Consider the following 26,868-nt stretch of genomic DNA (forward strand, 5'->3'; position numbering starts at 1 on the left):
TAATTTACTTGAAAGGCAGAGTTACAGAGAGAAAGAGAGAGAGAGAGACTCTCCATCTGCTGATTCAATCCCCAGTTGGCCACAACAACCAGAGATGCGCCAATCCAGAGTCAGGAGCCAGTAGCTTCTTTGAGGTCTCCCAAGTGTGTGCAGAGGCCCAAGCACTTGGGCCATCTTCCACTGCTTTCCCAGGCCATAGCAGAGAGCTGGTTCGGAAGTGGAGCAGCTGGAACTTGAACTTGCACCCATATGGCATGGTGGCACTGCAGGCGGTGGCTTTGCCCACCATGCCACTGTGCCAGCCCCTGTAGCAAGTTTTTAATATTTCAGTATAGTACAGTACTATTCCACTAACTGATATAAGGTCAGGCATTTTGAGTGTAGATATTTTTTAGAAAAGCATAAATCGAAGTGTTTGGGTATGAATTCTTCCAAAAAGTTCTAGTTCTCATCCTCATTTTTTTCTCTTGACTCTATATTTCTCATATAACTAACTTGCTTAAAGTGATATGCACATATATTTTTTATTTTATTTTTGCAATTAAGTTGTAATTTGTTTTCTGTAAAATCTAATATGTTGGGTGTATTTGCTGGATATACTTACGTACTGAAGAAAGAGTAGCATTAGCAGCAGAGAAGTCAGCTTAGAAAATCTTTTTTTTTTTTTTTAAAGATTTACTTATTTGAAAGGCAGAGTTAAAGAGAGGCAGAGAGAAAAGTCTTCCATCCACTGGTTCACTCCCCAAATGGCCGCAACAGCTGGAGCTGTACTGATCCAAAGCCAGTAACCTGGAGCTTCCTCTGGGTCTCCTATGTGGGTGCAGGGGCCCAAGGACTTGGGCCATCTTCCACTGCCTTCCCAGGTCATAGGAGAGGGCTGGATCGGAAGTGGAGCAGCCAGGATTCGAACTGGTGCCTAAATGGGATGCTGGCACTGCAGATGGAGGCTTCAACCCACTCTGCCATAGCGCCTGCCCCTAGAAATTCTTGTAATCCAAGAGAAGGTTATAAACACTCAGGCATTGGGCTGAGTTTGGAGACAGAGGACTTAATTTCTGGTGGGTATAGATATGAAGGATAAAGATAAGGAGGAAGCATTACAAATGACCCTAGGGGGTTCCAGGTTCCTGGCATGAGCAGCTATATGGATGGCAGTATGAGAAAATGAGATCAGGAGAATGAGAAACAGGTTTAAGGGAAGATAAATTCCATTTTGAATATGTTAGTATTCAAGTACTTCAGGTATCCATGAAGCCATGGATAGTATACTTGGTAAGTTATGGATATTATGAGGGACTTTGGCTGGGTTGTATGTGTATGTTTTTCATGATCTTGACATTGAAATCAAAGCTGCAGATATAAAAGAGGGAGATCCAAGATAAATGAAAGATTTAGCAGGGAAAGAAATGATTAATATTATCATACTACAGAGGTCAGTTAAGATAAACCTTTGAAGTTTGTGAAAAAGTACTGAAAGTTTTGGCATGACAGCAGCAAGTGGTTTGAGAAGGCTGAGCTGGCACTGATAATTGAATGTGAGTTGAGCCAATGTTGACTACTCTCAAGAAGCGTGAGATAATATAGAAAGAGCAAGCAAGTGGGTAAGTATAGTTTTTTTTGTTTGTTTGTTTTTGACAGGCAGAGTGGACAGTGAGAGAGAGAGACAGAGAGAAAGGTCTTCCTTTGCCGTTGGTTCACCCTCCAATGGCCGCCGCGGCCCGTGCATCGCACTGATCCGCTGGCAGGAGCCAGGTACTTATCCTGGTTTCCCATGGGGTGCAGGGCCCAAGGAGTTGGGCCATCCTCCACTGCACTCCCTGGCCACAGCAGAGAGCTGACCTGGAAGAGGGGTAACCGGACAGAATCTGGTGCCCCAACCGGGACTAGAACCCGGTGTGCTGGTGCCGCAAGGCGGAGGATTAGCCTACTGAGCCGCGGCGCCAGCCAGTATAGTTTTGAGGAGGGGCTTTGTTATTTTAAGATGGGAGGGAATGAGATCACAAGTTCAGGTAGGGAAACTCGCTTTAGAAAAAAGAAGGGATAAGGTGACTGGCGCAATGGATAGCGCGTTGGACTTCTAGTGGTGAAAGAAAAAAGGGATAATACTTTGCTTATAGGAAATGGAAAAGAAATTGTGGATGTTGATATAGGTAGGGTTTTGTGATTGGCAGTTAAGGGAATTGTTTGATGGTTTATGTTTATTCCTTAAAGCAGAATGTTGTGTAAGAACTTACTTAAAAAGGGTGCTGATTCAAGTCCTGGCTGCTCCATTTCTGATCCAGCGCTTTGCTAATGCACCTGGAAAAGCAGCAGAGGATGGCCCAGGTGCTTGGTACCCTGCATCTACCAGGGTAGATCAGGAAGAACCTCCTGGCTCCTGGCTTCAGATCAGCTCAGCCCTGGCCTTTGCAGCCATTTGGGGAATGAACCAGTGGATGGAAGATCAATCTCTCTGTCTCTCCCTCTCTAATTCTACCTTTCCAATAAATAAATAACTTTTTTTAAAAAAATTCTTTAACTAAACCTTTTTTTAAAAGTTATGCTTCACAGATTTGTATACACTTCTTTTTTTAAAATTTTTATTTATTTGTTTGAGAGGCAAAGACAGCTCCCATCTGCTGGCTCACTCCCCAGATGCCTTCTTTGTCCCCAAATGGGCCAGGGCCTGAAGCTGAGAATGAGAAACCCATTCAGATTTTCCACGCTGTGGCAGGAACCCAGTCACTTGAGCATCACTGCTGCCCTTCAGGGTCTACATCAGCAGGAAGCTGGAGTCAGGAGCTGGAGCTATTGAACCCAGGAACTCTGAATGGGATCTGGGTGTCCTAAACTGCATTTTAACTGTTAGGCCAAAATGTCTGCCCCTATGTACAATTCTTGCATGTGTCCATGAATAAGAGCTTTCTTTTGACGTGCTTATGACTTAAAATATTTCCTTGTATTTTTATAATTTACTAGATGCCTTTGAGTTTTTTCACTAAAGCTAAGATTTAAATATTTTGGTTAAAATATTTTTAGTGAGCAAATATATTTAGATTGTTTTTTGTTATTTTTGGACTGTATGATGTAAGCAGTTAATCTGATAAAAGCTTAAGTACTCTGAAAATTAAAATGTTTAAAAGATTGATTAGAAATAGTTCTAACTAGAATGCTATTACTAAATGTACAGTGTAACTTACTAAAATAACCAATTATGTTTACTTTAAAAAAGTGACATTGTTAAATTTGTAAGGATTTATTTAGTGCTTATTGTAGAGCCAATAGAGATAAAAAAATATTTACGTACCATAAACAATAGGCACCATGACATACAGAGTCGTGAAAAACTTCATTTTTGGCCTTTTAGAGTCCTGAATTCTAATCCTGGCGTTTTCATTGATGTATGACTTTAGACAAATGTTTTAATCTGCTAAAGCCTCAGTAATTTTAGTGTAAGTTTATGTCTATGTTCCTGAATTGGTATATATGAAATACATGGAATTTGTATACCTTAATTTTTAAAAAAAAATATGTTAACAACTACAAAAAAAGTTTCTCTCAAGGACTTTCAGTGAAGTCAGGGCATCTGAAGTTTATGAGTTAATCTGAATTATATGTACTCATTATACACATTTGAGAAATGTAGAACAGCACTGAAATGAAAAAATGTACAATCATACTTCCCAGACGTAATCATTACTAATTTTTAAGAACGTATTTCTCTAGTCTGTTTTCAGATCACATGTATACTTTGTGAGTATAAGCAAAATAAGTGTTTACCAGGTTGGTGTCTTCATATTAATCATAAGCTTTCAAAAACATTAATTTATATAATGCGATCATTGCAATGTGTTGATTCTTCTGAATGATTTTTGATGGTTAGTGTTTCTTTGTAAAGATATAATTTAACTAGTCACTTTGCTAATGCTGAATCCTTCCATTGTTCCTGATTCTTTAAGTAATGCTGTTGTTCCTAACCTTTATATTTAAATGTATTTTTTGTGTGTTTTAATTATTTTCCATTACTACAAGTAAAAACCTGGATAAATGGAAACAAGCACATTTAAGAGTTTTTGATAAAAAATTGGCTACCAGAAAAATTGCACTAATAAATATCCCTGTCACAAAATGAGAAAAAATACCCATTTCTCTGTTATCATCAATAATTGATATTCTTTATTTTTTGGATAGATAATATTCCCATATCTCACAAAATTCATTAAGTTCAAAATCTGTTTGAGTTGCTTAGCCACTTAGTGCTTTTCCCGAGTCTATGACTTATTCTTCCACACATTCAGTACTTCATATGTTAAAATAATCTCTACCAGTTTGGTAGGGGAAAAGTGATGTTTTGCTATTTTGCTATTTTGCTTGATTGCTAGGGATTGTGAATGTGTTGCATATATTTATTGGCTATTTGTGTTTCTTTTGTGAATTGCTATATATATATATATGCACACACACATATATAGTGTGTGTGTGTAAATCCAAACTCTTGTTAGTTTTCCTTTAATTTTTTTAAAAGATTGATTAATTTATTGGAAAGAGGGTGGGGGGAGGGGCAGGGAGAGAGTGAATGAGAATATCTTCCATCTGCTTGTTCACTTCCCTTAATGACTGGGCCAGACTGAAGCTAGGAGCTTCTGGGTCTACCACATGAGTGCAGGGGCCCAACCACTTGGGCCATCTTCTGCTGCTTTCCCAGGCACATTAGCAGGTAGCTGGGTCAGAGCAACCAGGACTCGAAACAGCACCCATAGGGAATGCCAGGACTACAGGTGGAGACTTAACCTTCCAACTTATAGCACTGGCCCCCTTCATTTAATTTTCCATAAGATTTTTATTGTACTTTACATTTTAGTGAGCGTTTCCATTTTCACAAAAGAAAATCTGTACCTTTTTTATTTGCCTGTTTTTAGTTTAATTAATTATGATCTTTCAAAAATTGGTTTTGAATTGTGGTCAGAAATCATTTTATCTCACAGACCTTTTTGATGTTGGAGTTGACTTTCTTAGTTCCATTCTATTCTAGTTAGATCCTAGTGCCAGGCTTGCCTTGGAATAGCCTGAAAATTGAGAGCCTGGTCTTTGCTAAGATTGCCTGCTGTGTGGATTGGTTAAATCAACTGTAGACTAGGGGTGTTGGTGCCATCTAGTGTTGTTGATTAAAAAGGAGCTCAGTGGAATGCTTTGTAATCAACTATATGGAATCAGTTTACCAAGAAATTTAGTGACCTGTTGGTGTCTGCTTCACATCAACAAATGACTTTAAAAATGATTTTATAATCGAGTTTGAATCTTGACATCTTTCACTGAAGCAAATGCTTGAATCATGTTGTAAATAATGTGAAATGACCTCACAGATTCCCCAAACCTGTGTACTTTAGTGAAAACCGCAAAGTTTTAGATGATCTGTTCAGAACTTAATGACTTCATTTTTGAGTTCTGAATTTAGAAATGCTTAGAATCTATAGGAATATCTGTATTTATTTTAAATTATAATTCAGGAAGCCAGGGTTTATTTAGTTTTCATTGAATAGTATCACTTTCATTTTTTTTCTCTATGGATTTTAGAATTCATTTTTAGTAGCTGCTGTGGAATTATTTATATACCTAAAATGCTCAACATTTTTCCATATGTATTATAGAATAAAGTCTCTTCATTTTTTAAGATTCATTTCAGCAGTTAATGTTGAAGTACTATAATTTAGTCCATAGAGGGCATTATATTACAGCATATGTTAGGGGTTTTCAGTTATTTGATACCTTTTAGTAATGAAACGTGTTAAATTACATATCTTTGTATAGCCCAGAATAACCATGTTTTGAAACAAATTTAGAACTACCCTGTAATTATAATTGTTTCTTTTTAAAGAAAAGTTTCCTGTTCTTTATAGCCAGGGCACAAAATAATTATTTTAGCTACAAGAACAGTATACAATCAATTTCTAATTTGAGAGGAACACTTCAGTAAATGGCTGCTTCTGTCTAATTTTTTTTCTCTCTCATATCTCTAAACATTGTAAAGAAAATAAAGGAAAACAAAAATTTGAGTTCTTCTTTAGTTCCGAAGCAAAGGAAGGAAAAAAATAGAAAAGAAGGGCTGGCCCGAGAAGACTTTGGGGTTTCTGCCACCTGTTCTAAAATACTCTACTTTGTGAAATCCTGCCAATTAGATATAATCCTAAAATGCATACACACAGTTTCTAAGAGGAATCTCTTCTTGAGCAGTAATGGAGTTAATCACACTATTTTCATATTTATGAGATAAGTACAGTAAGAAAATGAGAGTTTAGATTTGATATGTATAAAGGGAAATGTAGATTGAAGATAACTAAAGTTAAGTTAAGTTCCCTTTGGAAAAAGGTTTATGCTGGGGGAGATTCTTGTCTTTGTTTTCTGTCTTGCTTGGGATAGATGGGTGCAGGAGACATGGATGCCGAGGAGTGGGAAGCTGCCACAGCAGTTTATTGCAGAAGTTTTTTGGAAGTCTGGTTTTTAGGTTGGGAAATAACCCTTTCTTCCCTCTCCACGTCCCCAATATATTTAGCAGGATTTAGAATTCAGTGATTTTTACTTAACAGGATTTATAAATCAAGGAATCTTTGGCCCCTGCTTTGGGAGTCTTTACTTTTCAGGGATAATAAATACATGTCTGAAATAATCAAAGTGCCACTTTGTTGTAAGTTGTGATGTGTGCTGTATGTGCTTTATTTGGAAGTTGTACTTAGAGGAATTTTTTCATTTAAAATGTTAGTTAAGTATTTGAAGAAACAGTTTAAGTGAAGCTAAGTTTTAACAGATGTATATCCTTATTTGACCTGTTAAGATGGGGTCTAATGTGGAATGGGGCTCAAGCTACACCCATATACACTTTTTGCAGCTGGAGAATGGAACAACTATGCGCAAAGCAAATTGTGTGTGGAGGGTACTTCTCTTGGACAGGTTATTGCTTAGAATTGAATGACTTAATTAAGTAAATGAGCTTTTTAAAGTGTGTCTTATATATCTTGTCCCTGTTATTTTTACCACATTTGTAGTAAATGGCTAGTACTTATATAGGGTCTGCTTTTTGCCAGGCACCATAAAGCCTTTTGTGTATACTAACTCATGATCCTTAAAACAAAATAGCCAGCCGCTGCTGTGGCTCAATAGGTTAATCCTCCAGCTGCGGCGCCAACACCTCGGGTTCTAGTCCTGGTCGGGGCGCCGGATTCTGTCCCGGTTGCCCCTCTTCCAGTCCAGCTCTCTGCTATGGCCCGGGAGTGCAGAGGAGGATGGCCCAAGTGCTTGGCCCTGCCCCCCATGGGAGACCAGGAGGAGGCATCTGGCTCCTGGCTTTGGATCAGCGCGGTGCGCCGGCCATGGCGGCCATTGCAGGGTGAACCAACGGCAAAGGAAGACCTTTCTCTCTGTCTCTCTCTCTCTCACTGTCCACTCTGCCTGTCCCCCCCCCCCCCAAAAAAAGCCCATATACGTTGAATTGCTAACAAATTTGTCTCATATAAAATTTTCAAATTTAAGCTCTTTTTTGACTTAACCAAATTCAAATGGACAGAATGTTAGCTATAAGCTAGTTTTCCCTGTGCACTTGGTAAATGCAAAGACTAAAAATGAAATAATTAGGTACCTGTTTGTAGGGTCAAAATGCTTACTGAGCTTCAGAGGTCATACCTCTTGACTTTATTCTGTTCAAGGCACTGTAAAGTATGTTTAATGTATAGGTGAATGGATATTTTTAAGATTTTTTTTTGAAAGGCAGAATTAGATTATTTTCCACCCACCGGTTCACTCCCCAATGACCACCTCATCTGGGCCTGACCAAAGCCAGGAGCCAGAAACTTTATTCGGGTCTCCCACATGGGTGCAGGGGCCTAGTCCTAAGAACTTGGGCCATCCACCACTGCCCTCTCAGGCGCACTAGCAGGGAGCTGGATTGGTAGTGGAGCAGTTGGAACTGGAATCAGCATTCGTATGTGATGCCAGCATTTCAGGCTGCAGCTTAAACTTATGTGTTACAAGGCTGGTCCTTGAATATGTATTTCTTTAATATTTTTTTCCTGAAGAAACTTTTTATTTAAGGAATACAAACTTCATGCATTTTGTAAGTACAACTTTAGCAATATAGTGATTCTTCCCACCAGATCCGCCCTTCCTGAATATGTATTATTATACATTCTTGCCACTCTGTGACTTAAAAAATTGATAAACTAAATTAAATATGCAGAAGATGTGAATATTATAATGCTAAAAACTTATATCTCAAGAAATAATTTCTTATTAGTACTTATAAGTGTATATATTTAATAAATATTTACATAACTACTTATTAGTAATCTTTGACTTAAATAGTGTTTGGACCACTTTTTTTTTTTTTTAAGATTTATTTATTTATTTGAAAGGCAGAGCTACAGAGAGGCATTTACAGAGAGAGAGAAAGAGAAAGAGAAAAAGTAAGTAAGTATGTCTTCCATCCGTTAGTTCACTCCCCAAATGGCCACAACTGCCAGAACTGGGCCAGGCAGAAGCCAGAAGCCAGGAGCTTCCTCCAGGATTCCCACTCAGGTGCAGGGGCCCTTGTCCTTGGGCCATCTTCGACTGCTTTCCCAGTCTAGAGAGAGAGCTGGATTGGAAATGGACCATCTGGGATTCTAACTGGCACCCATATAGGAGGCCAGCACTGCTGGCATTATTTTGAGTACTTACTCTCATGCTAAGTATTTGTTGACTTTCAGTTTAAAGTGATTCATTATTAGAAAATATTATGTTGGAAGTATTTTTATACTTAATAGTTTGGGGTTCCAAACTATTCCATGGAGAGATCACAGACATTTTCAACCATGATGTGGCTTGGTGATGGGAATCTCAAGTATCACAAGCAAAGGTGCAGTGAATAAAGTTTTAAGTTCAATACTGACTTTAGAACTGAGAATACAGAACTCTCTTTAAAATTGCTTTTCTTTAGTTATAATTGGAATTAGAGAGAGGCAGATAGAAAAGAAATGTCATTAGTATTCAGTCCACTTCTGATAATAAGGGTTTTGTGGCCTACCCAGTTCCACAGCAACTTACAGAAAACATTATACCTATTTAAATATAGCTGTAGTCTTAACACTTTCATACATAGGCTGCATATCTTTCCGTATTTTTCATATCAGGCAGGCATCTTAAAATATTTTGGCTTTGTCATTATTTATTGCCTTTCCTGCTGAGGCAGGTAATTAATACCAAGTAAACCAGTTATAACACATTAGTAAATAGACAGTATTCTGCACTGGAATGAATTGCAGTTTTATAAACAAAAATTTTGGAAATGTTATATGTAGTAGTTTAAATATTTATCCCTAAAGTTTTGGTTTCTTATGTCGTTTTTTCAAGTCAGATGATCTAATTAGTACAGTAAATACATGAGTATTTCTCTTCAAGCTAAGAATCTATTAACAGTGTCTGTGGTAGTATCTAATAAATACTTATTGAGAGATTGAATTGGAGCAGGTGGTGATTAAGTGAATATTTGTAAGTCTCTGGATTTCCATAAAGGTAAAAGGAAAAAAGAGATGACAATAGTGTTTAAATTGAAAACTTTTCTATTGAAGTAATACAAATACTCAGTAAACATTAATAATTTGACTTCTGTTTCATCTCAGAGAGCAAAATGCTGAATGTTTAAAGCCTTAATTTATTTAGGAGAAAGTAAGAAGTGACCCAACATTTCCTAAGCTTGAAATTTTAATGTTACCCTTCCTTTGGATCAGTACCTTTTTATCTTATTAGGTAACTGTTGATCTTAGGGTTGAAAATGAAATGGAAAAGCAGCAGAATAACTCAACCATCTGTTAACAAAAACCACAAACCTGCATATGCCTTTAAGTGCTTTTTAAATATATTCAGTGATTAGCTGTTGAAAGAATAGCACCCCACCCCCACACCCCTGCAAATGCAGTTCCATTGGGTAGGAGCAACAAGCAAATGAGTAGAACAATAAACAGATAGAAGGAAGGCATTAATGCCGGAGTATTAGTAGCCTAGTTACAGATTGCACTGCGTCAGACTGCTCCACACCCAGCAGACGTCAGGTGACTTCAGTCCTGCTGCAGTTGTGCAGCAGAGGAGACTGCAGACTGGGGTTGAGGAAGTGGATCTTTCATGTCTCAGGGAGCAGATTTTTGCAGTTACAGCGTTTCTGTTGGTATGCATAATTGATAATTGCAACTGGAGGGCAGATCGTGACAAGAGATGGACGGTCAGAAGAAAAATTGGAAGGACAAGGGTATAACTGCTTTTTAATCTTCTCAGTTTTTGTGACCAGTTATACAGTTCTATGAGTAAGCTTTGCAATTTAGGTATATTTGGGATGGAAAGTGAAGCTTGTGCAAGATTTAAAGCTAAAAGATTAAAACAGCTGTCTCATTTGTGTTTTTACTTCTGATGTGTACTAGAAAACGTCACACTGTTCTGTTTTCCTGGCCTTTGATTTAGTCTTTTTAGTCCTATCGCTTACCTCCTATTTGCTAATCTTGCACACTGTAAACAGTTTAGATCTAACAGATTTTATTTGTTGGTCTCTTTGATGTGATGAATGTTAATAGCTATCTTTGTATTCCATAATAGTGTATTTATTTTCTGTGACCAAGTATTTAAAAAAAGCTTACTTGGTGTAGTTGAAATTCTATCCAAAGGATTATCGGTAGCAAGATACTGTGTTTGCTGTAAGCTTCTTTTCTTCTTTGGATATCTGACTTGCACCTTTAAAATTACTACCAACTGCCTTTTAATTGGATTATGTTTTTATGTATCTTGAAATTGTTCATATACACAGTAGCTCTAAGTGCATGTCTATATTTAAATCACTAACCATTGCCCTTCTAATAACCAATCGGTGATCTTGATCCCTTTTCCTCCCCCTTGAGAACCGAGAGCCTTTCAAATCTCAGTGGATCATTGTGTAAGAATTTAAGCCTGTAAGTGGTAAAATGTTGACTGTAATGAATATTTTTATATGGATTGTTAATGTGCAATTTTCTTTCAAAAAGAGGAGGTGATAGGCTGTATATCTGACCATTTAGAGTATATTGTCTTTAAAATTATTAGATTAAGTAACCCAAAATAGATGTTCTACAGTTCCAAATTTTTCTGGCTGTGTTCAAGTTTTATAATTCTTTTTAAGTGTTATTTTCTTCTAGAGCAACATTGTTAGCAGTATTGCTGATTGTGTTTCTAAAGACAATATGTGGAGCTAATTACAGTAACTTGAGCAATATGCTTATGACAGCTTGTTCAGTAAAGAAATGTGAGGGAAAGGTGAGTTTAAGAGTGAGTTCATATTGAGACTTTGGAAAGGTTTTATACTTATGGTTTAAAGAAAAGAAAACAGTACATCTTTAGATTTCTTTTTTACCTTTATGATCTCTTTACATATGAATTTGAAGGATTTTTATTTCTTCATTCTTCTGTTATTAATGTTACAGAGTAAAAGATGAATTTATACACTTTGGTTTGAAAATGATACCTGAGATTGCACTGAAATAAAGACAGGTTAAAAACAGTGAAAGTCACATTAGGGCCCATTCTGCAACTAGTAAGGCTCTATATCTAATTTAAATCTTAAACCACTTAATAACAAATTCTATTATTTGGCTAAAATAATTTAGGGTGTTTTGAGACAGAAGAAATTTAGATTCAGCATAGTCCATATCTTATCAGAGATTAAATTATTTTTAGGCAGCAAGTATAAAGTCATATTTACTTTGAATATCACCAGGGAGCCTCACTTTGTATATAAGTGGAATGGTCTGATACTTTTTAATACTTGCCTTTGGCTATTTGGTCAGTAGGACTACCTGTTTTTCTGATTCAGTGGTTAAGTTATATTTTTGTATTTTTTTATCAGTGCCTAATTTTAATGTTGTAGATTATAGAATAGGATTTAAATTGGAAATCACTGATAAGCTAAAGATGCCATGGAATGAATTCTTCCTTCTTTTTTTGAAAACTATGTGATTATGCAGGAAGGAACCCAATTTAAGGCCTAGTTAGATTTTGAAAGCATACTTATACCCTTTTTTCCCCGTGCGTTCTTCTCCCTGTCTGCCCTGAGAAGTGTAACAGAAATGAAAGATGCTCAGATTTTAATGTTTAAAAAGGTGTGTGAGTTTTTTTGTTTTTTGAGTTTGTTTTTTTTGTTTGTTTGTTTGTTTGTTTTGAATAACTGATATTTAAGACATTTGATCTTTCAGGCTAAGACTAATATTAAGAATTTTTATATACTTGCTCTTCATATTTGCTATTGTTAATTAGCAGAACACTTATAAGTAAAATCTACATAGTATATGATTACGGGGGTTATCCAAAAAGCTTTTAAGACACAGGTTTTTGAAGTGCTTAAAATGGGAGTGTGTAGGAAGGCTTGGGGGTTTGGATGGGGTGGAAGAATGATGTAACCACTGAAAAGGGAAGACAGCAGAACTTTGTGAAAAGAACAGAGTATGTAGGATGGTAGTGGAAAGATAAGGTGGTATGGTTAAAGGGCATAGAAGATTTGGAGGATTAGTCTAAGTCAGGTTTATTCAAACTTATCTGTAGATGAGAATCATTTAGTGCTTCATGAAAACAAATTCCTGTGATTCCAACCAGATTTCACAGGGTCTGGCAGTCTATTTTATGCATCCTGATAAAATTCACATTATTTTCAGGAAAATTTAGGAAACACTGATGTAAGTTTCTTTTAAGACGCAGTTTTGGTTATATTTTGTTTTTGGTTAAGGTAAGAAAATTACCCCTTTGGTCTTTAGGTTTCCTTGTTTGCCTGATTTCCAGGGTTCCAGTTTTGAGGTTCTCTTGTTTTATAAGAAGGTAGTCTGGGCCAGATTGCAGAAGACATTGGGTTTTGGGTTAAATTACAAAAGAAATAGAGAGCTTTGGAGATTTCAAGTTTGTAATGATAGAAACAGATTTGTAAATTGGGTTGAGGTGCTTTTTAGGAAAGTTGGGAGGAAAGGAATCTAGAGGTGGGCCAGTTAGAATAATAGCAGTTGTGCCCAGATTCAAAGCAGACAGGCTGAACCTGGCCTGAAATAGAAATGAGAAGGAAATGACAGATTTCAGAAACTAAAGGAAGAAATACTTGACCAATGGCATGAATGTGCTGGATGAGGGTGAGAGAGGGATTCAGAGGACAGCATGAAGTTTCGGTCAGCATGAAACATTGACAGTGGTAGTACTTTTTAGTGTCAGTAAAAGTGGAGTTAAAGAAGACAGAAAAGATGCCCCTTTGGATTTTAGACAGTTTGAATTTAAATGATGGTAGAATGTCTTTGAAGCCCCAAGAAATGTCAGGTTTAATGATAAAGAATTGTGAATCAGGTGCAGCATGAAACAGATGAAAACTGTGAGGATGTTTTCATAAAACAGGAGATTAAGGAAAACATCAAATCTACATTTTGGGATTATGTGGCATCAGGAAACATCAGAAAGGTATGTCAAAGACATGGGATAGTGAGTTTCACTCATAGTAAGGGGGTAGAGACTTTTCAATAAGGAATGAGCTGTTAAATGCTATAGAGAATCTTGTTAATAAGAATGTTTAGATATAGCAATGGGTCCTGTTAACTTTAAGAATAGGTGCAACACTGTCCTTTCTTATTACCAGTACTTCTGGGGTTTGACAGTATGCAATAGATGACTGTTGAGGGAAGTTTCTGTAGAGTGGGAAAAGTAATGCCTTTAGCATTAAAATTCAGTTTATACCTCAAGACACATGAGCTTTGGGCCATTTCTAAAGCTGACTTCTTGGCAGAGGTTCTTGGAGGGCCCCCTAAACTTTGCTTAAGGTTGCTTGAGTATGTGAGTACAGTCTATGCATATACAGTCAGGGAGAAAAGAACAGGGGTCTTCATGGTGCTTGAAATGCCCGAAAAATGCCGAAAAAGGAGCTTTGGTATTAATCAGTTGTGAGACTTACTGACTGGAGACCCTTGCTCTCAGTTCTAACCTTAGCTGAAATCCAGTGTTTAGGAACTCATGAGATATTTCTTCTAGATCTTGGTGAAGTAGTGTCACACAATATAGGTGTGTTGTAGAAAATTGAGAAGGTATATAAAGGAATCAAGCTATTACTACACACAAGTAGAATAGTTTTGGAGTGTATTTTTAAGGGAGTGTATGTTAGGGAGATTTTATGGTAATTTTATTCTGTAATCATTACCCCTATTAAATACTCTATAAAATTTTTTTTTAATAAAGCATTGACCACTCTTCGCAATTTGGATCAGCTTCTGATTGCTTCCTTCCTTCCTTGTTTACTTTTTTAAAGATTTATTTGAAAGGCAGAGTTACAGAAAGGGAGAGAGACAGAGAGCTTCCACCTCTAGTTCACTCCCCAAATGGCTGCTTGGCCAGGCAGAAGCCAGGAGACAGGAACTTAATTCAGGTCTCCCACATGGGTTGCAGGACCCCAACCACTTGGGCCATCTTCCATTGCCTTCCTAGGAGCCTTAACAGGGAGCTGGGTCCAAAGTGGAGCAGCTGGAACACGAACTGGTCCCATATGGATGCAGCCAGCAGCCCCCAAAATACATCATTTTAATGACTAAAATACTCTAACTATATGCTATTAATCTCGCATAGTTAAATAAGGTACTCCTAAAGTTTTGTGTAAGAATAAATAATACTAAAATGAATGTAATTGGACGTAGATCTTTTTTCTTACCCATGATAATTTCTGAGTTGCTGGATTTTTTTTTTTTTTTTTTTTTTTTTTTGGTGCAACTGCTCTCCAGAAAGATAGTAGAAATTACTGCTTTTACCAATGACTGGGAGTGTCTTCAAATGGAACTGTGACCTAGATTAAATAGTATATATGTGTTTCTGATGGTTTTAAATTTAAGGTATCTGTTTAGTGTGTTTTAAAGTCAAATTACACCAAAAGAGCCAGATTTCTGTGAAAAGAGTATGCTTGCACATGTTTTCTCTTGTGTATGACTTACAGTCTTGAATGGATAGGTAGTGGGAGCAATAGTGGAAATAGTTTCTCTGTATTCTTTGTTTACCCAAGTCTGGTACTCTTAATTTCTCACCAGGACTCCTAATTAACTGGTCTTTCTACTAAATCTTACGTTATAGCCAAATTAAAATTAATCTTCCTAAACTGCAGCTTTAATTGTTGTTCTTAAGGGTTTTCCTTTCTTTAAAATAAGCTCCTATCCTCCATCAGGGACTTTTAAGACATTCCATGGCCTGCTCCCAGCCTTCATAATGTAGCCACATTGAAGGACTTGCTCTCTAAACATGGCTGATTTTTACCTTTCCTTGTGTTTTTACCTTCCTGTATTACATTGAGGCATTTTCTACTTGAAGGAGGGAAGAAAACTCTTTAGTAAACCCCAATTTTATAGCAAATTAATGGCAAGGGAAAGAATTGATTAAGACTTTACATTGAAAGATAAAACCAACAGTAAGGAAAATAGGGTTTTTCAGCTTATTTCTAACAAAAGTTAGTTGATAATCACGGTTGTGCATAGTTCTTAGAATAAATAGAGGAGTCTTCCATCCTCTGGTTCACTCCCCAAACAGCTGTAATGGCCAGGGCTGGGCCAGGCTGAAGGCAGGAGCTTCTTCCGGGTCTCCCTCAGGGGTGCAGGGGCCCAAGGTCTTGGGTCATCTTCTGCTTTCCTAGGCACATTCTCAGGGAGTTGAGTTGGAAGTGGAGCAACCGCCAGCACTTGAACTGGTACCCACATAGTGTGCCAGTATTGCAAGCCACAGTTTTGTCCCGTTATACCACAATGCTGGCCTGAGCGTTAGTTGTTTTTTGAGTTATAGACAGTGAGAGAGAGACAGAGAAAGGTCTTCCTTCTGTTGGTTCACTCCCCAAATGACTGTTACAGCTGGCGCTGCGTTGATCTGAAGCCAGGAGCCAGGTGCTTTCTCCTGGTCTCCTATGCAGGTGCAAGGGCCCAAGCACTTGGGCCATCCCCCACTGCCCTCCTGGGCCACAACAGAGAGCTGGACTGGAAGAGGAGCAACAGGGACTAGAACCCGGCGCCCATATGGAATGCTGGTGCCGCAGGTGGAGGATTAACCAAGTGAGCCACGGCACTGGTTCCACCCTTATATGCCCTTTTTATCAAGTTAGTTGGTAAAGTGTTTTTGTGAAATGAAATAAAAGACATCTTGACTGGAAAGGAATTCTCAGCATGATTTTTTTGTAGATATAGACAAATTGATTCTCAAACGTATATAGAAAGAGAAACAAGAGTCACTGTCAAGTTTGTACATCTTGTTTCCAATTTAGGGGGGAAACAGTGTTTCACCATTCAAGTCTTGCTATCTGTAGATTGTCTCTGTGTTTCCTTTGTTGGGTTTGCTAAGTTTCCTTGTGTTCATACTATGCCGAATTTCTGTCATGAAATGATGTTGTGTCTTGCCAAATACTTTTCTCCATATCAACTGGTATGTTCATGTGAATTTTCTTTTTGGATCATTAGTGCGATGAATTGCATTGATTAATTTCCAAATATCAAGCCAGCCTTGCATCCCTATAATAAGCACCGTGTGATCATATTGCTTTATTCTTTTTATATATAGCTGTTAGATACAACTTGCTAATCTTTTGTTGAGTACTGTAGGTGTGTGTTTATGGGAGATTGGTCTATGGTTTTCTTACAATGTGATTGGTTTTGCTTTTTCCAATTCATGGAATCTGCTAGATCATATTGCTTAAATTACACATCTGATGTCTAGAAAATTGGGCCTGGCATGTTATTCTTCATGCTCAATAGCCCATTCAAAAATGCAGCTTTCCACATAATATGATAAGTGGGTCAACGTGGCATTCCTAAGCATTCATCCAATATGAACAGATTTACCAACTATTGAGTTTTTTCATTAATGTTGGAGCTATAGGGTGTAATATATTTGAAGAAGGTATCCTAGCATGCTACACACTACTGGTTCCCTGTAACTTTTAAAATTGTGACAAGACTATATTTTAAAGTTTTGTCTCCTGCTCCTTGAATCCCATTTTTCTTCCTAAGGCATTCAGTGTGTTTGGTACTTCCGATGACTCATTTTTTACGAATATAATGGTATCAATGTAGTGTAAATGTGATGTTATATGAAATATCCAGATAATTCAGGCCCCTTTCGTGACAGTTTGATGACACAAAACAATTAACATAGACTTGGGTGCAAGACTTACTGTTTACAGCAAGTAAGTAAAGTATGGTACACAGGCCAAATCTTGACATCTATCTTTGTACTGCCCATGAGTTAAGAAGTGAAGTATTATTTTTTTTTTTGCATTTTCAGTGTTTGAAATGTTTTTCAAAGACTAGTGTTTTCTGATATGTGAAAATTCTATATAATTTCAATATAAATAGCCATTAATAAAGATTTATTGGAACACACCCATAATTCATTTATTCACATATTATCTAGTGTGGCTTTTTGCTACAATGGGCAGAGTCAAGTAGTTGTGACAAAGACTGTATGCCAGATTCTCCTCACTTTGCACTTCTCTGCAGCATACTACAAATCACACAGATGTACTCATAACCCAATAACATCAAGTGTCACACATATCATTGTTACGTGATGTTAAAAAAAGTCACCAGTGTATATGCATTGTCAAATCAAGGATGTCAGACTTTTAAGACAGTACACTGTAGATGACCTAGTTATTGAGTTAGATGAAAATGTACTGTGTTTATTATGCAATGACATTATAGTTATGCTAAAATAATACAGTACAGGTCAAGGTTACCATACCAGTCACTCATCACAGTGTTTCCAGCTCATAGGGAAAGCAGTGGTCAATAAGATACAAATTTTTAAATGGAATATCTTATTAACCAGATTTTCTTTACAAAATAAAAAAATGAAAATTTTTAAATGGAATATCTTATTAACCAGATTTTCTTTACAAAATAAAAAATGAAAATGGGGCCATGCTGAAGTTTTGAGTGGCCCTTCTGTTAATTAAGCAAGGAGAATTATTTACTGAAGATTTTAGTTTATTATATTGTGTTTGGTTGTGGTAGCTAGGTACAGATCCTGATAAAATTATCATTTTACAGATTATGAGCCTTGGCCGGCACCGTGGCTCAATAGGCTAATCCTCCACCTAGCAGCGCCGGCACACCGGGTTCTAGTCCCGGTCAGGGCGCTGGATTCTTTCCCAGTTGCCCCTCTTCCAGGCCAGCTCTCTGCTGTGGCCCGGGAAGGCAGTGGAGGATGGCCCAAGTGCTTGGGCCCTGCACCCCATGGGAGACCAGGAGAACCACCTGGCTCCTGCCATCGGATCAGCGCGGTGCACCGGCCACAGTGTGCCAGCCGCGGCGGCCATTGGAGGGTGAACCAACGGCAAAGGGAAGACCTTTCTCTCTCTCTCTCTCTCTCACTGTCCACTCTGCCTGTCAAAAAAAAAAAAAAAAAAAAAAAGATTATGAGCCTTTTCATAAGACAAGGTAAGGATATTCGGAATAATAGTCAATTGTAAAACAAGGTTAGCAAAAAGAAATAAAATTTCTGTGTCTATCTTCAACTTATCTTAATTAATTATTGTTGATGGATATAAAATTGTAGTTACATGTTTATAGTGATTTTTATTATTTTCGAAGTGGGGGAAATTAAATTGCTTCTAGGAAGCAATGCAAGGTAAACAGAATGTGGTTTATTCCTGTTGTTGAATCTATATTACTTGAATTTATTGGTCTCATATAATATAATTTTGCTCACAGTGTTAGTAAATTGCATCCCTTCTCAGTTATAAGCTAAGGGTAAAGCAGTATTTGGCAGGACAGGTGTTTACCATGATTAATGTGCCTGCATTCCAGAGTACCTGGGTTCTATAGCTGGCACTGGCTCCTGGCCCTAGTTTCCTACTAATGCAGATGCTGGCAGGCAGCCATGATGGCTCAAGTGATTGGGTTACTACTACCTTTGCAGGAGTTCGGGATCAAGTTCCTGGTTCTGGCTTTGGCCTTAGCTGCAGGCCATTGCAGGCCATCCCCTATTCCCCCTATCTGCCTCTCAAATAAATACTTTGGCATTCTCAGATAGAATAAAAAGCAGACTTGAATATTGATCTGTCTTTTTAAATACAAATGTGCTATGATGGAAAGAATGTGACCTTCATGATCAGACCTGAATTTCAGTTTGTAACCTTGCAGAATTTATTCTGTGACACTTCTAAGCCTGGGTTGCCTCATGTATAAAATGCAGATAGTAAGTACTCTACAGAATTGTTGTAATTAGAGATAATGTTTATAAAGTACTCATCACAGTACCTTGCCTAGAAAAAGGGATTACTAAATTCTCACAGATGGGGTAAATATACTAATTCTGCTATTTGTTTATAATGTTTATATATATATAACATTTTTTAAAGATTTTACCACTTGAAAGGTAGAGTTTTTTTATATATGTATAGAGAGAGACCTTCCATCCACTGGTTCACTCCCCAACTTGCCCCAACAGCCAGGCCTGGGCCAGGGCAAAGCCAGGAGCCGGGAGCTTCTTCCAGGTCTCACATGGGTTCAGGGTCCCAAGGACTTGGGCCATTCTACGCTGCTTTCCCAAGCAGGGAGCTGGATCGTAAGTAGAGCAGCCGGGACTTGAACCATCATCCATATGGGATGCTGGCATTGCAGACAGCAGGCTAACCCATTATACCACATTATATACCATATGTAAACTTTTGATTTGTTGGGGATGTGGTGGTTGACATTGGTCCAAGCACTGAATGTTATCAGAAGTAAGGCAGTAAACATGTATTGATATAAGAGACAGGACCTGAAATTTCACATACATCTTTCAAAAGCTTCTACTTACTGGAAGGAAGTAGGGTTGGTTTGCCAAATCTTTGAGGTACATTTTAGTAGATGCTCATCAGCTTGAAGCCTGTTAATTTAAACAGGTCAGCAGAGGAAGTTTGAATTCACCTTCAAAAAAAAAAAAAAAAAAAAGATTACTTTAGCATTGCATTTAATATTTGATTTCTCTGCTTGACTTACCTCAAGGTTATTACCTTAATTTAGTTCAGTTCACCATGCATTTACCTACATGAAATTTTCTTTCAGTTTCAGATAACTTAGATGAGTGTCATTTTTCTGTTGTTACATATGAAGAAAGAGGTTAAGTGATCTACTCACTTCATACTGGTGGTAAATTACAGAACAAAATAGGACTTGGATTCTTTTTACTGTGTTTGTGGAAAGAGCTAAACATTCCCTCTGTACAAATCATTTTTCTGGACCGTCACCTGTCATTTATTTGTCAGGGGAGTGCTTACTATGAGGTAAAAAGCTTACTGTGTGGTGCTAAATGATCAATTCTGAATTTTAGTTATCTTTCTTTGCATTTGGGAAAAATTTGATCAAGGATTGAGATTCCTGATAATTATTAACATTATTATGGTTACAAAAATATCTAAAAATTTAATATTCTAATATTTATGTTAAGTTCCTACCTAACTGCTTATCTCTTTCTTCACGTGACTTTATTAAAGGAAAAAGCTTCTGCTTCGGAAGCAGGTATCTATCTTGCCAGCCATTCCTTGTATTCTCAGTATTTTTAGAATTAACTAAACTAGTTGAAACTCCCCCAATCGCCTGCCCCCACTCCTGCCAGAAGACTTTAAAATTGCAAATTTACTTCAGATTTTCAAGGAAGAGAATTCGTTAAGAATTTGATTTGAGATGAAATGTAATTGGATGACTTCTGCATTTTGAAAGGCATGTGGGCTGGCACTATTTTTAGCTGTGGCAGATGACAGTTTGTGATTACCAAATGTAGGCAACTCTTCTTACTTTGCACTGGGCTAGAAATTTTTTATTTTAAAGAAAAGATAGCAGTATACTCTTACTTTATTGTTTGCTAAGATTACTGCTTCTCTGTGCACTATGCAAAACAAAAATTTGCCACATTTTCATTTTGGAAACAGAAGTGGGCAAGGACTATAGGGAGTAAATCACTTTTTCTGAATTAAAGAATTCGTTGATAATCCATAAGCATGCCCCCAGAAAGGCCCTGATACTTAATAAAGGATGTTTGATGAGTATTTTATGTAAGAGTAAATTGAGGCCACAATGAGGTTACCCTAAATGGTTAACATTTTATTCTGTATTGAAAAAGACTTTGTGCAAGCCCGTTTGCTTTCCCAAAAAACAGCCCCATAAACCGTTACTCATAAACCATTAGTGAAGTGATTACAGAGGAATCCAAAATAAGCATTTATTGACTTAAAGATCTTAAAGATATGTTTTATTTTAATCTGAAAAATATTACAAGCTTTAGTCAAAATGTTTTTGTTCCTAATAATAATCTGGCCATATTCAGACAATGCAGCAAACATTAATGAACAGGTAATGGGAATATAAAGATGAGAGAGGCATTCATTAATCCTTTAGGAGCTTACTAAGTAAAAAACCTTGCAAATCATTGTTTCCTACTTTATAAGTTATCTGAAAGCATTGCTATTTGTTAATGTAAGCATTTGAAAATAGGTTAAATAAATGTTAAGCTCAAAACATAGAGGTTTTTTTAAAAAAAGAATTAGAAATAGTGCATGCCTTAAACTAACATAAAGTATACAGTCATTCTATTCAATCTATTTATGGAAGGTTGCTTCTTTCGGGTTTTGCATTCAGCTCTGGGGATACAATGAAATACTGAAGCAACCATGATTCCCTGTGGAGTTTATAACCTAGCAGAGAAACAGATATTAAAATGAGATTTTTAAAGATTACTCTTCATGGCTGGCGCCGTGGCTCACTAGGCTAATCCTCCGCCTTGCGGCGCCGGCACACCGGGTTCTAGTCCCGGTCGGGGTGCCGGATTCTGTCCCGGTTGCACCTCTTCCAGGCCAGCTCTCTGCTGTGGCCCGGGAGTGCAGTGGAGGATGGCCCAAGTACTTGGGCCCTGCCCCCCATGGGAGACCAGGATAAGTACCTGGCTCCTGCCATCGGATCAGTGCGGTGCGCCGGCTGCTGCGCGCCAACCGCGGCGGCCATTGGAGGGTGAACCAACGGCAAAGGAAGACCTTTCTCTCTGTCTCTCTCTCTCACTGTCCACTCTGCCTGTCAAAAAAAAAAATAAAAATAAAAGATTACTCTTCAATATTTTTATTGTGTACTATTCATTTTTTTTTTTTTTTAATTTGACAAGTAGAGTTACAGACAGTGAGAGAGAGAGACAGACAGAGAGAAAGGTCCTCCCTCCGTTGGTTCACTCCCCAAATGGCCACCATGGCCGGCACTGCGCCCATCCGAAGCCAGGAGCCAGGTGCTTCCTCCTGGTCTCCCATGCGGGTGCAGGGCCCAAGCACCTGGGCCATCCTCCACTGCCTTCCCGGGCCACAGCAGAGAGCTGGACTGGAAGAGGAGCAACCGGGACTAGAACCCAGAGCCCATATGGGATGCCGGCGCTGCAGGCAGAGGATCAACCAAGTGAGCCACGGCGCCGGCCCCTATTCATTGGTTTTTAGTATATTCAGAAAATTACACAACCATCACCGCTCTTATTTTAAGAACATTTTCACCCTCTACAAAAACCTCATAGCCTTTAGCGGTTACTCTTTATCTTCCTTCCTGTCCTAGTACCTGGCAACCACTAATCTACTTTGTTTCTAGAGAATTGTATATTCTGTCTAGAGAGTTGGTCTAAACAGAATCATGCAATAGATGATTTTTTGTTACTGGCCTCTGGCGTGCTTTCAGTATTCATACATGTTGTGGCATATATCAGTACTTTATTCCTTTTGTGGCCCAGTAATATTCAATTATATGGATTACCATAATTTGTTTATCAGCTCATCAACTTATATACCTTTTATTGTGTCCTCTTTTTGCCTGTTATAAATAATGTAGCTATGAACATTTGTATACAAGTTTTTTTTTTTTTTTAAGATTTTATTTATTTGAAAGTCAGAGTTAGAGAGAGAGAGAAATATCTTCCATCTGCTGGTTCAGTCCCCAGTTGGCCGCAACGGCCAGAGCTGCACTGATCTGGCGCCAGAAGCTTCTTCTGGGTCTCCCACATGGGTGCAGGGGCCCAAGGGCTTGGGCCTCTTCTACTGCTTTCTCAGGCCATAGTAGAGAGCTAGATCGCCAGTGGAGCAGCCGAGATGTGAACTGGCGTCCATATGGGATGCCGACACTGCAGGCGGTGGCTTCACCTGCTACACCACAGTGCTGGCCCTGTTTAAAGTTTCTGTATACATAGGTTTTCTAGTCATTTGGATTGGAATTACCAAGTTATAAATTGTATTTAATTTTTTGAGGAACTGTCAAACCATTTTTCATACTGACTGAATTTTATATTCCCAGCAGGTATGTGAGAGTTCCAATCTTTGTCATCAATTCTTACTGTCCATCTTTTTTACTGTAGCTATCCCAATGGGTATCTCACTGTGGATTTAACTTAAATTTCTCTAATGACTGAATTATGTTGAGCATTTTTTTATGTGTTTTTTAGCCACCTGTTATATCTTGTTTGAAAAAATGTCTATTCAGATCTTTTCCTCATTTTAATTTTTTACTAGTGAGTTAATGAGTTTTTTATATATTCCAGATATGAGTAGAAGTCCTTTATCCTTTATCAGATAGTAGATTTGTTAATGTTTTCTCTTTTTTAAAGATTTCTTTTATTTATTTGAAAGGCAGAGTTAGAGACAAAGAGAAAGGTCTTTGATTCATTTCCTATGTTTCCTCTTATTTATGGATTGTCCTGTCACTTTCTTTTTGTCTTCCTTTGAAACACGAAAGTTTACATTTTGATGGGATCCAGTTTATTTATTTATTGTGCTTTAGCTTTTGATATCGTATGTGAAGTGCCATTGCATATTCCAAAGCCATAAAGACTTTTACACTTAATTTTTTCTTCTAAGAGTGTTTTAGTTTAAGCTCTTTATATGTTTGGTCTGTTTTGAGTTAATTTTTGTATATGATGTAGAAAGATCCAGCCCTCATTCTTTTGCAGTTGGTTATCCAGTTTTCTCTGCACCCTTTGTTAAAAATTGACTGTTCTTTCCTTTTTGAATTGTTGTGGCATCCTTGCCAAAAATCAGTTGGCCATAAATGTAAGAGGTTATTTCTGGACTCTCCACTTTATTCCACTGATCAGCCTTTCTTGTTATGTTATTTATTTTTATTTATTTGAAAGTCAGAGTTACAGAGAGAGAGATTAGAGATCTTCCATTTGCTGGTTCAGTCCCCAGATGGCTGCAACAGCCAGGGCTGGGCCAGGCTGAAGCCAGGAGCCAGGAGCTTCCTTCAGATCTGCCACATGGGTGCAGGAGCCCAGGTACTTGGGACATTTTCCACTGCATTCCCAGGCACATTAGCAGAGATCTGGATGGGAAGTAGAGCAGCTGGGACTCGAACCAGCAGCTTTATGGGATGCCAGCACTGCAGACGGTGGCTTAACTCGCTGCACCACAGCACTAGACCCTGATCTGCCTTTCTATCCTTGTACAACTACTATGCTGTAGCATTGAAGGAAGTTTTGAGACAGAGACTTGTTATTCTTTTTCAAGATTGTTTTGATTCTGAATTTCTTGTATTTCCATATGAATTTTAAAATTGGCTTGTCCAATTCCTGTCAAAACAGCTGGGATTTTGATGGAACTTTCCCTGCAGAATAACTTGAGAATTATTACCAGTTAAACAATGTCTTCCAATCCATGATCATGGGCTATTTTTCCAAATTTCTTTCAACAGTGTATTATAGTCAGTTGATAAATCTTAAACTTCTTTTACCTTTATTCTTTTATGCTTGCTAGAGTAGTGATATTTTCTAAATGCATTTTCAGATTAGTCATTGCTAGTATATAGAACTAATGTATAGAATTGCTGTTGATTTTGTTTACTTATCTGTGCCCTACAACCTTGTTGGACTCATTATGGTAGCATTTTTGTGGATTCATTGAGATTTTTTATATGTAATATCATGCTGCAAGTAAATAGAAATTAATTTCCTTTCCAACTGGACACCTTTTGTTTCTTTTTCTTTCTCAGTTGCCCTGCCTAGTACCTTCAGGACAGTATTGGAATAGGTTGTGTAGATGTCTGTCTTGTTTGGGTCTGTGGGAGCAATTTTTCAGTCTCTCACAATTAGCTATGATGTTAGTTTTGAATTTTTATAGATGCTTCTTTATCCAACTGAGGATGTTCCCTTCTATTCCTAACTTGTTTAGAGGTTTTTTTTTTTTTTTTTTTTTTTTTTTAATCATGAAAGGGTGTTGGATACTTTTTTCTGTAACTGTTGGGATGATTATGTGTTTTCTGTCTTCATTCTGTTGATGTGCTATATTAATTTCATATGTTGGACTGACCTGTATTGCTGGAATCAGTTTACTGTTGAGTATTTTGCATTTTTCTACATTTAAGGGGTACTAGTTTACAGTTTTCTTATGATCTCTTTGCCTGATTTTGGTTTCAGAATTTAACACACATTTTAATCAGCAGGTGGATATAACAAATACCTCTTGATGAACGTTATAAGCAGTAGTATTTAAACATGAAAAAGTTTGATGATCCCTTCACTGAGAATCAGTGATTCCTGGATAAACTTTAATCTACCCATGTTGTTGTTTTTAATTAAAACCAACTTTAGGAACCTGTAAGAGTAATAATTTCTTCATTCTTAGAGCTTCAGCTTCACTTAGTCTCTTAAATGCTTTTTACAAACAAACAAAAAACATAAAAACTGACATCTTTCCTTTCACAATGACTATGGTAGCGGTGTGGCTTGCCTTTTGGACCTTTCTGTTCAAGGGTACATTTATTTTGTTTTTTTGTGTGACTGTCGGTGTCTAGTAGTCTGATCTCTCCTGGCTGTTCCCTTTTTTCTTGTTCTTTAGTGTTTTGAAGGTTTGATGGCTTTACCATAGCATCCCTAGGGCTTGCTTCAGCATGTCTGTCTTGGTGTCTGCTTTGAGGTACTCTCTGTTGACATATTTTCATACAGTATGTGTCTGCTTGCTTATGTGACTTTTTAGAGCTCTGAACAATTACTGAAATGCCCTTATTGGTAGGTAGTGTATGACAGGAAGAAAAGAAGTCATAGGTTAGGGGTTACTGTATTTTTATATAGTTAAATTTATTTTAGGCTTCTGTTAGTATTGTTGGACCTAAATATGACTATTTCATTATCACCAGCTTTGGGGGAACTGACTTGATTCAACCTAAAACACCAATATTATCTCGTGATGTACTGTTCAGTATTTTTTTTTTTTATTTATTTTTTATTTATTTGAAAAGCAGAGTTAGAGAGGCAGAGGCGGGCGGGGGGGGGGTGTCTTCTTCAATCAGCTGGTTCACTCCCCTAAATGGCAGCAATGGCTGGAACTGCGCTGATCTGAAGATGGGCCAATCCAGAGCCAGGAGCTTCTTCCAGATCTCCTACACCGGTATAGGGGCCCAAAGTCTTAGGCCATCTTCTGCTTTTCCCAGGTCATAGCAGAGACTGGATTGGAAGTGGAGTAGCCAGGACTCGAACCAGCACCCATATGGAATGCTGGTACTGCAGGCAACAGCTTTATCTGCTACACCACAGTGCCGACCCAACTGTTCAGTTTTTAACTGTCAGTTATCTCCAAGTATTTATTAAGCTAACGTTGTGTTTCCTTTCTAGTAGGAAAGTCTACTGGAGAAATCTCTTGTCATAAGACTCTTTAGTGGTACTGAACACAAATAGAAAGAGTTGTTTTTTTTAAATTATAATCATAATTTATGCTGCAATTGGAGTAGGCCAATTTCAGATGGCACAGAAAAGAATAAAGAAGCAAGTAGAACTTATCTATAATAAAAATCACTTTTTAATGGATAGCCTTAGACACATCACAGATGTGTTTGGTATTATGAGTCTTATAACATTCTGTTTTTGTTTATC

The 26,868-nt window shown here is 37.7% G+C and overlaps 2 protein-coding genes across 8 annotated transcripts in view; one reads left to right on the forward strand and one right to left on the reverse strand.

Moving 5' to 3' along the window:
* Positions 1-26,868, forward strand: part of RTN4 (reticulon 4) — a 75,197-nt gene that overhangs the window by 23,968 nt on the left and 24,361 nt on the right. The window contains exon 1 of one of the 6 annotated variants that reach the window (XM_070069117.1): positions 9,875-10,249. The exons of the other annotated variants lie outside the window; for them this stretch is intronic. Within the exon in view, the coding sequence (XP_069925218.1) occupies positions 10,216-10,249 (34 nt within the window). The 5' untranslated portion in view covers positions 9,875-10,215. Of the gene's footprint in view, positions 1-9,874; positions 10,250-26,868 lie in introns of those variants that run through there. 6 annotated transcript variants of the gene reach the window in all.
* The window catches only part of EML6 (EMAP like 6), a 388,832-nt gene that overhangs the window by 10,899 nt on the left and 351,065 nt on the right, over positions 1-26,868 (reverse strand). Inside the window, exons 43-44 of one of the 2 annotated variants that reach the window (XR_011386638.1) lie at positions 19,810-19,919; positions 620-11,499 (exon numbers count right to left, since the gene is read on the reverse strand). The gene's annotated coding sequence lies outside the window, so the exon portion shown is untranslated. Of the gene's footprint in view, positions 1-619; positions 11,500-19,809; positions 19,920-26,868 lie in introns of those variants that run through there. The other variant, XR_011386640.1, reaches the window with a different exon arrangement.

Source organism: Oryctolagus cuniculus, chromosome 2 (genome assembly GCF_964237555.1).
Source record: "Oryctolagus cuniculus chromosome 2, mOryCun1.1, whole genome shotgun sequence".
Taxonomy (NCBI): Eukaryota; Metazoa; Chordata; class Mammalia; order Lagomorpha; family Leporidae; genus Oryctolagus; species Oryctolagus cuniculus.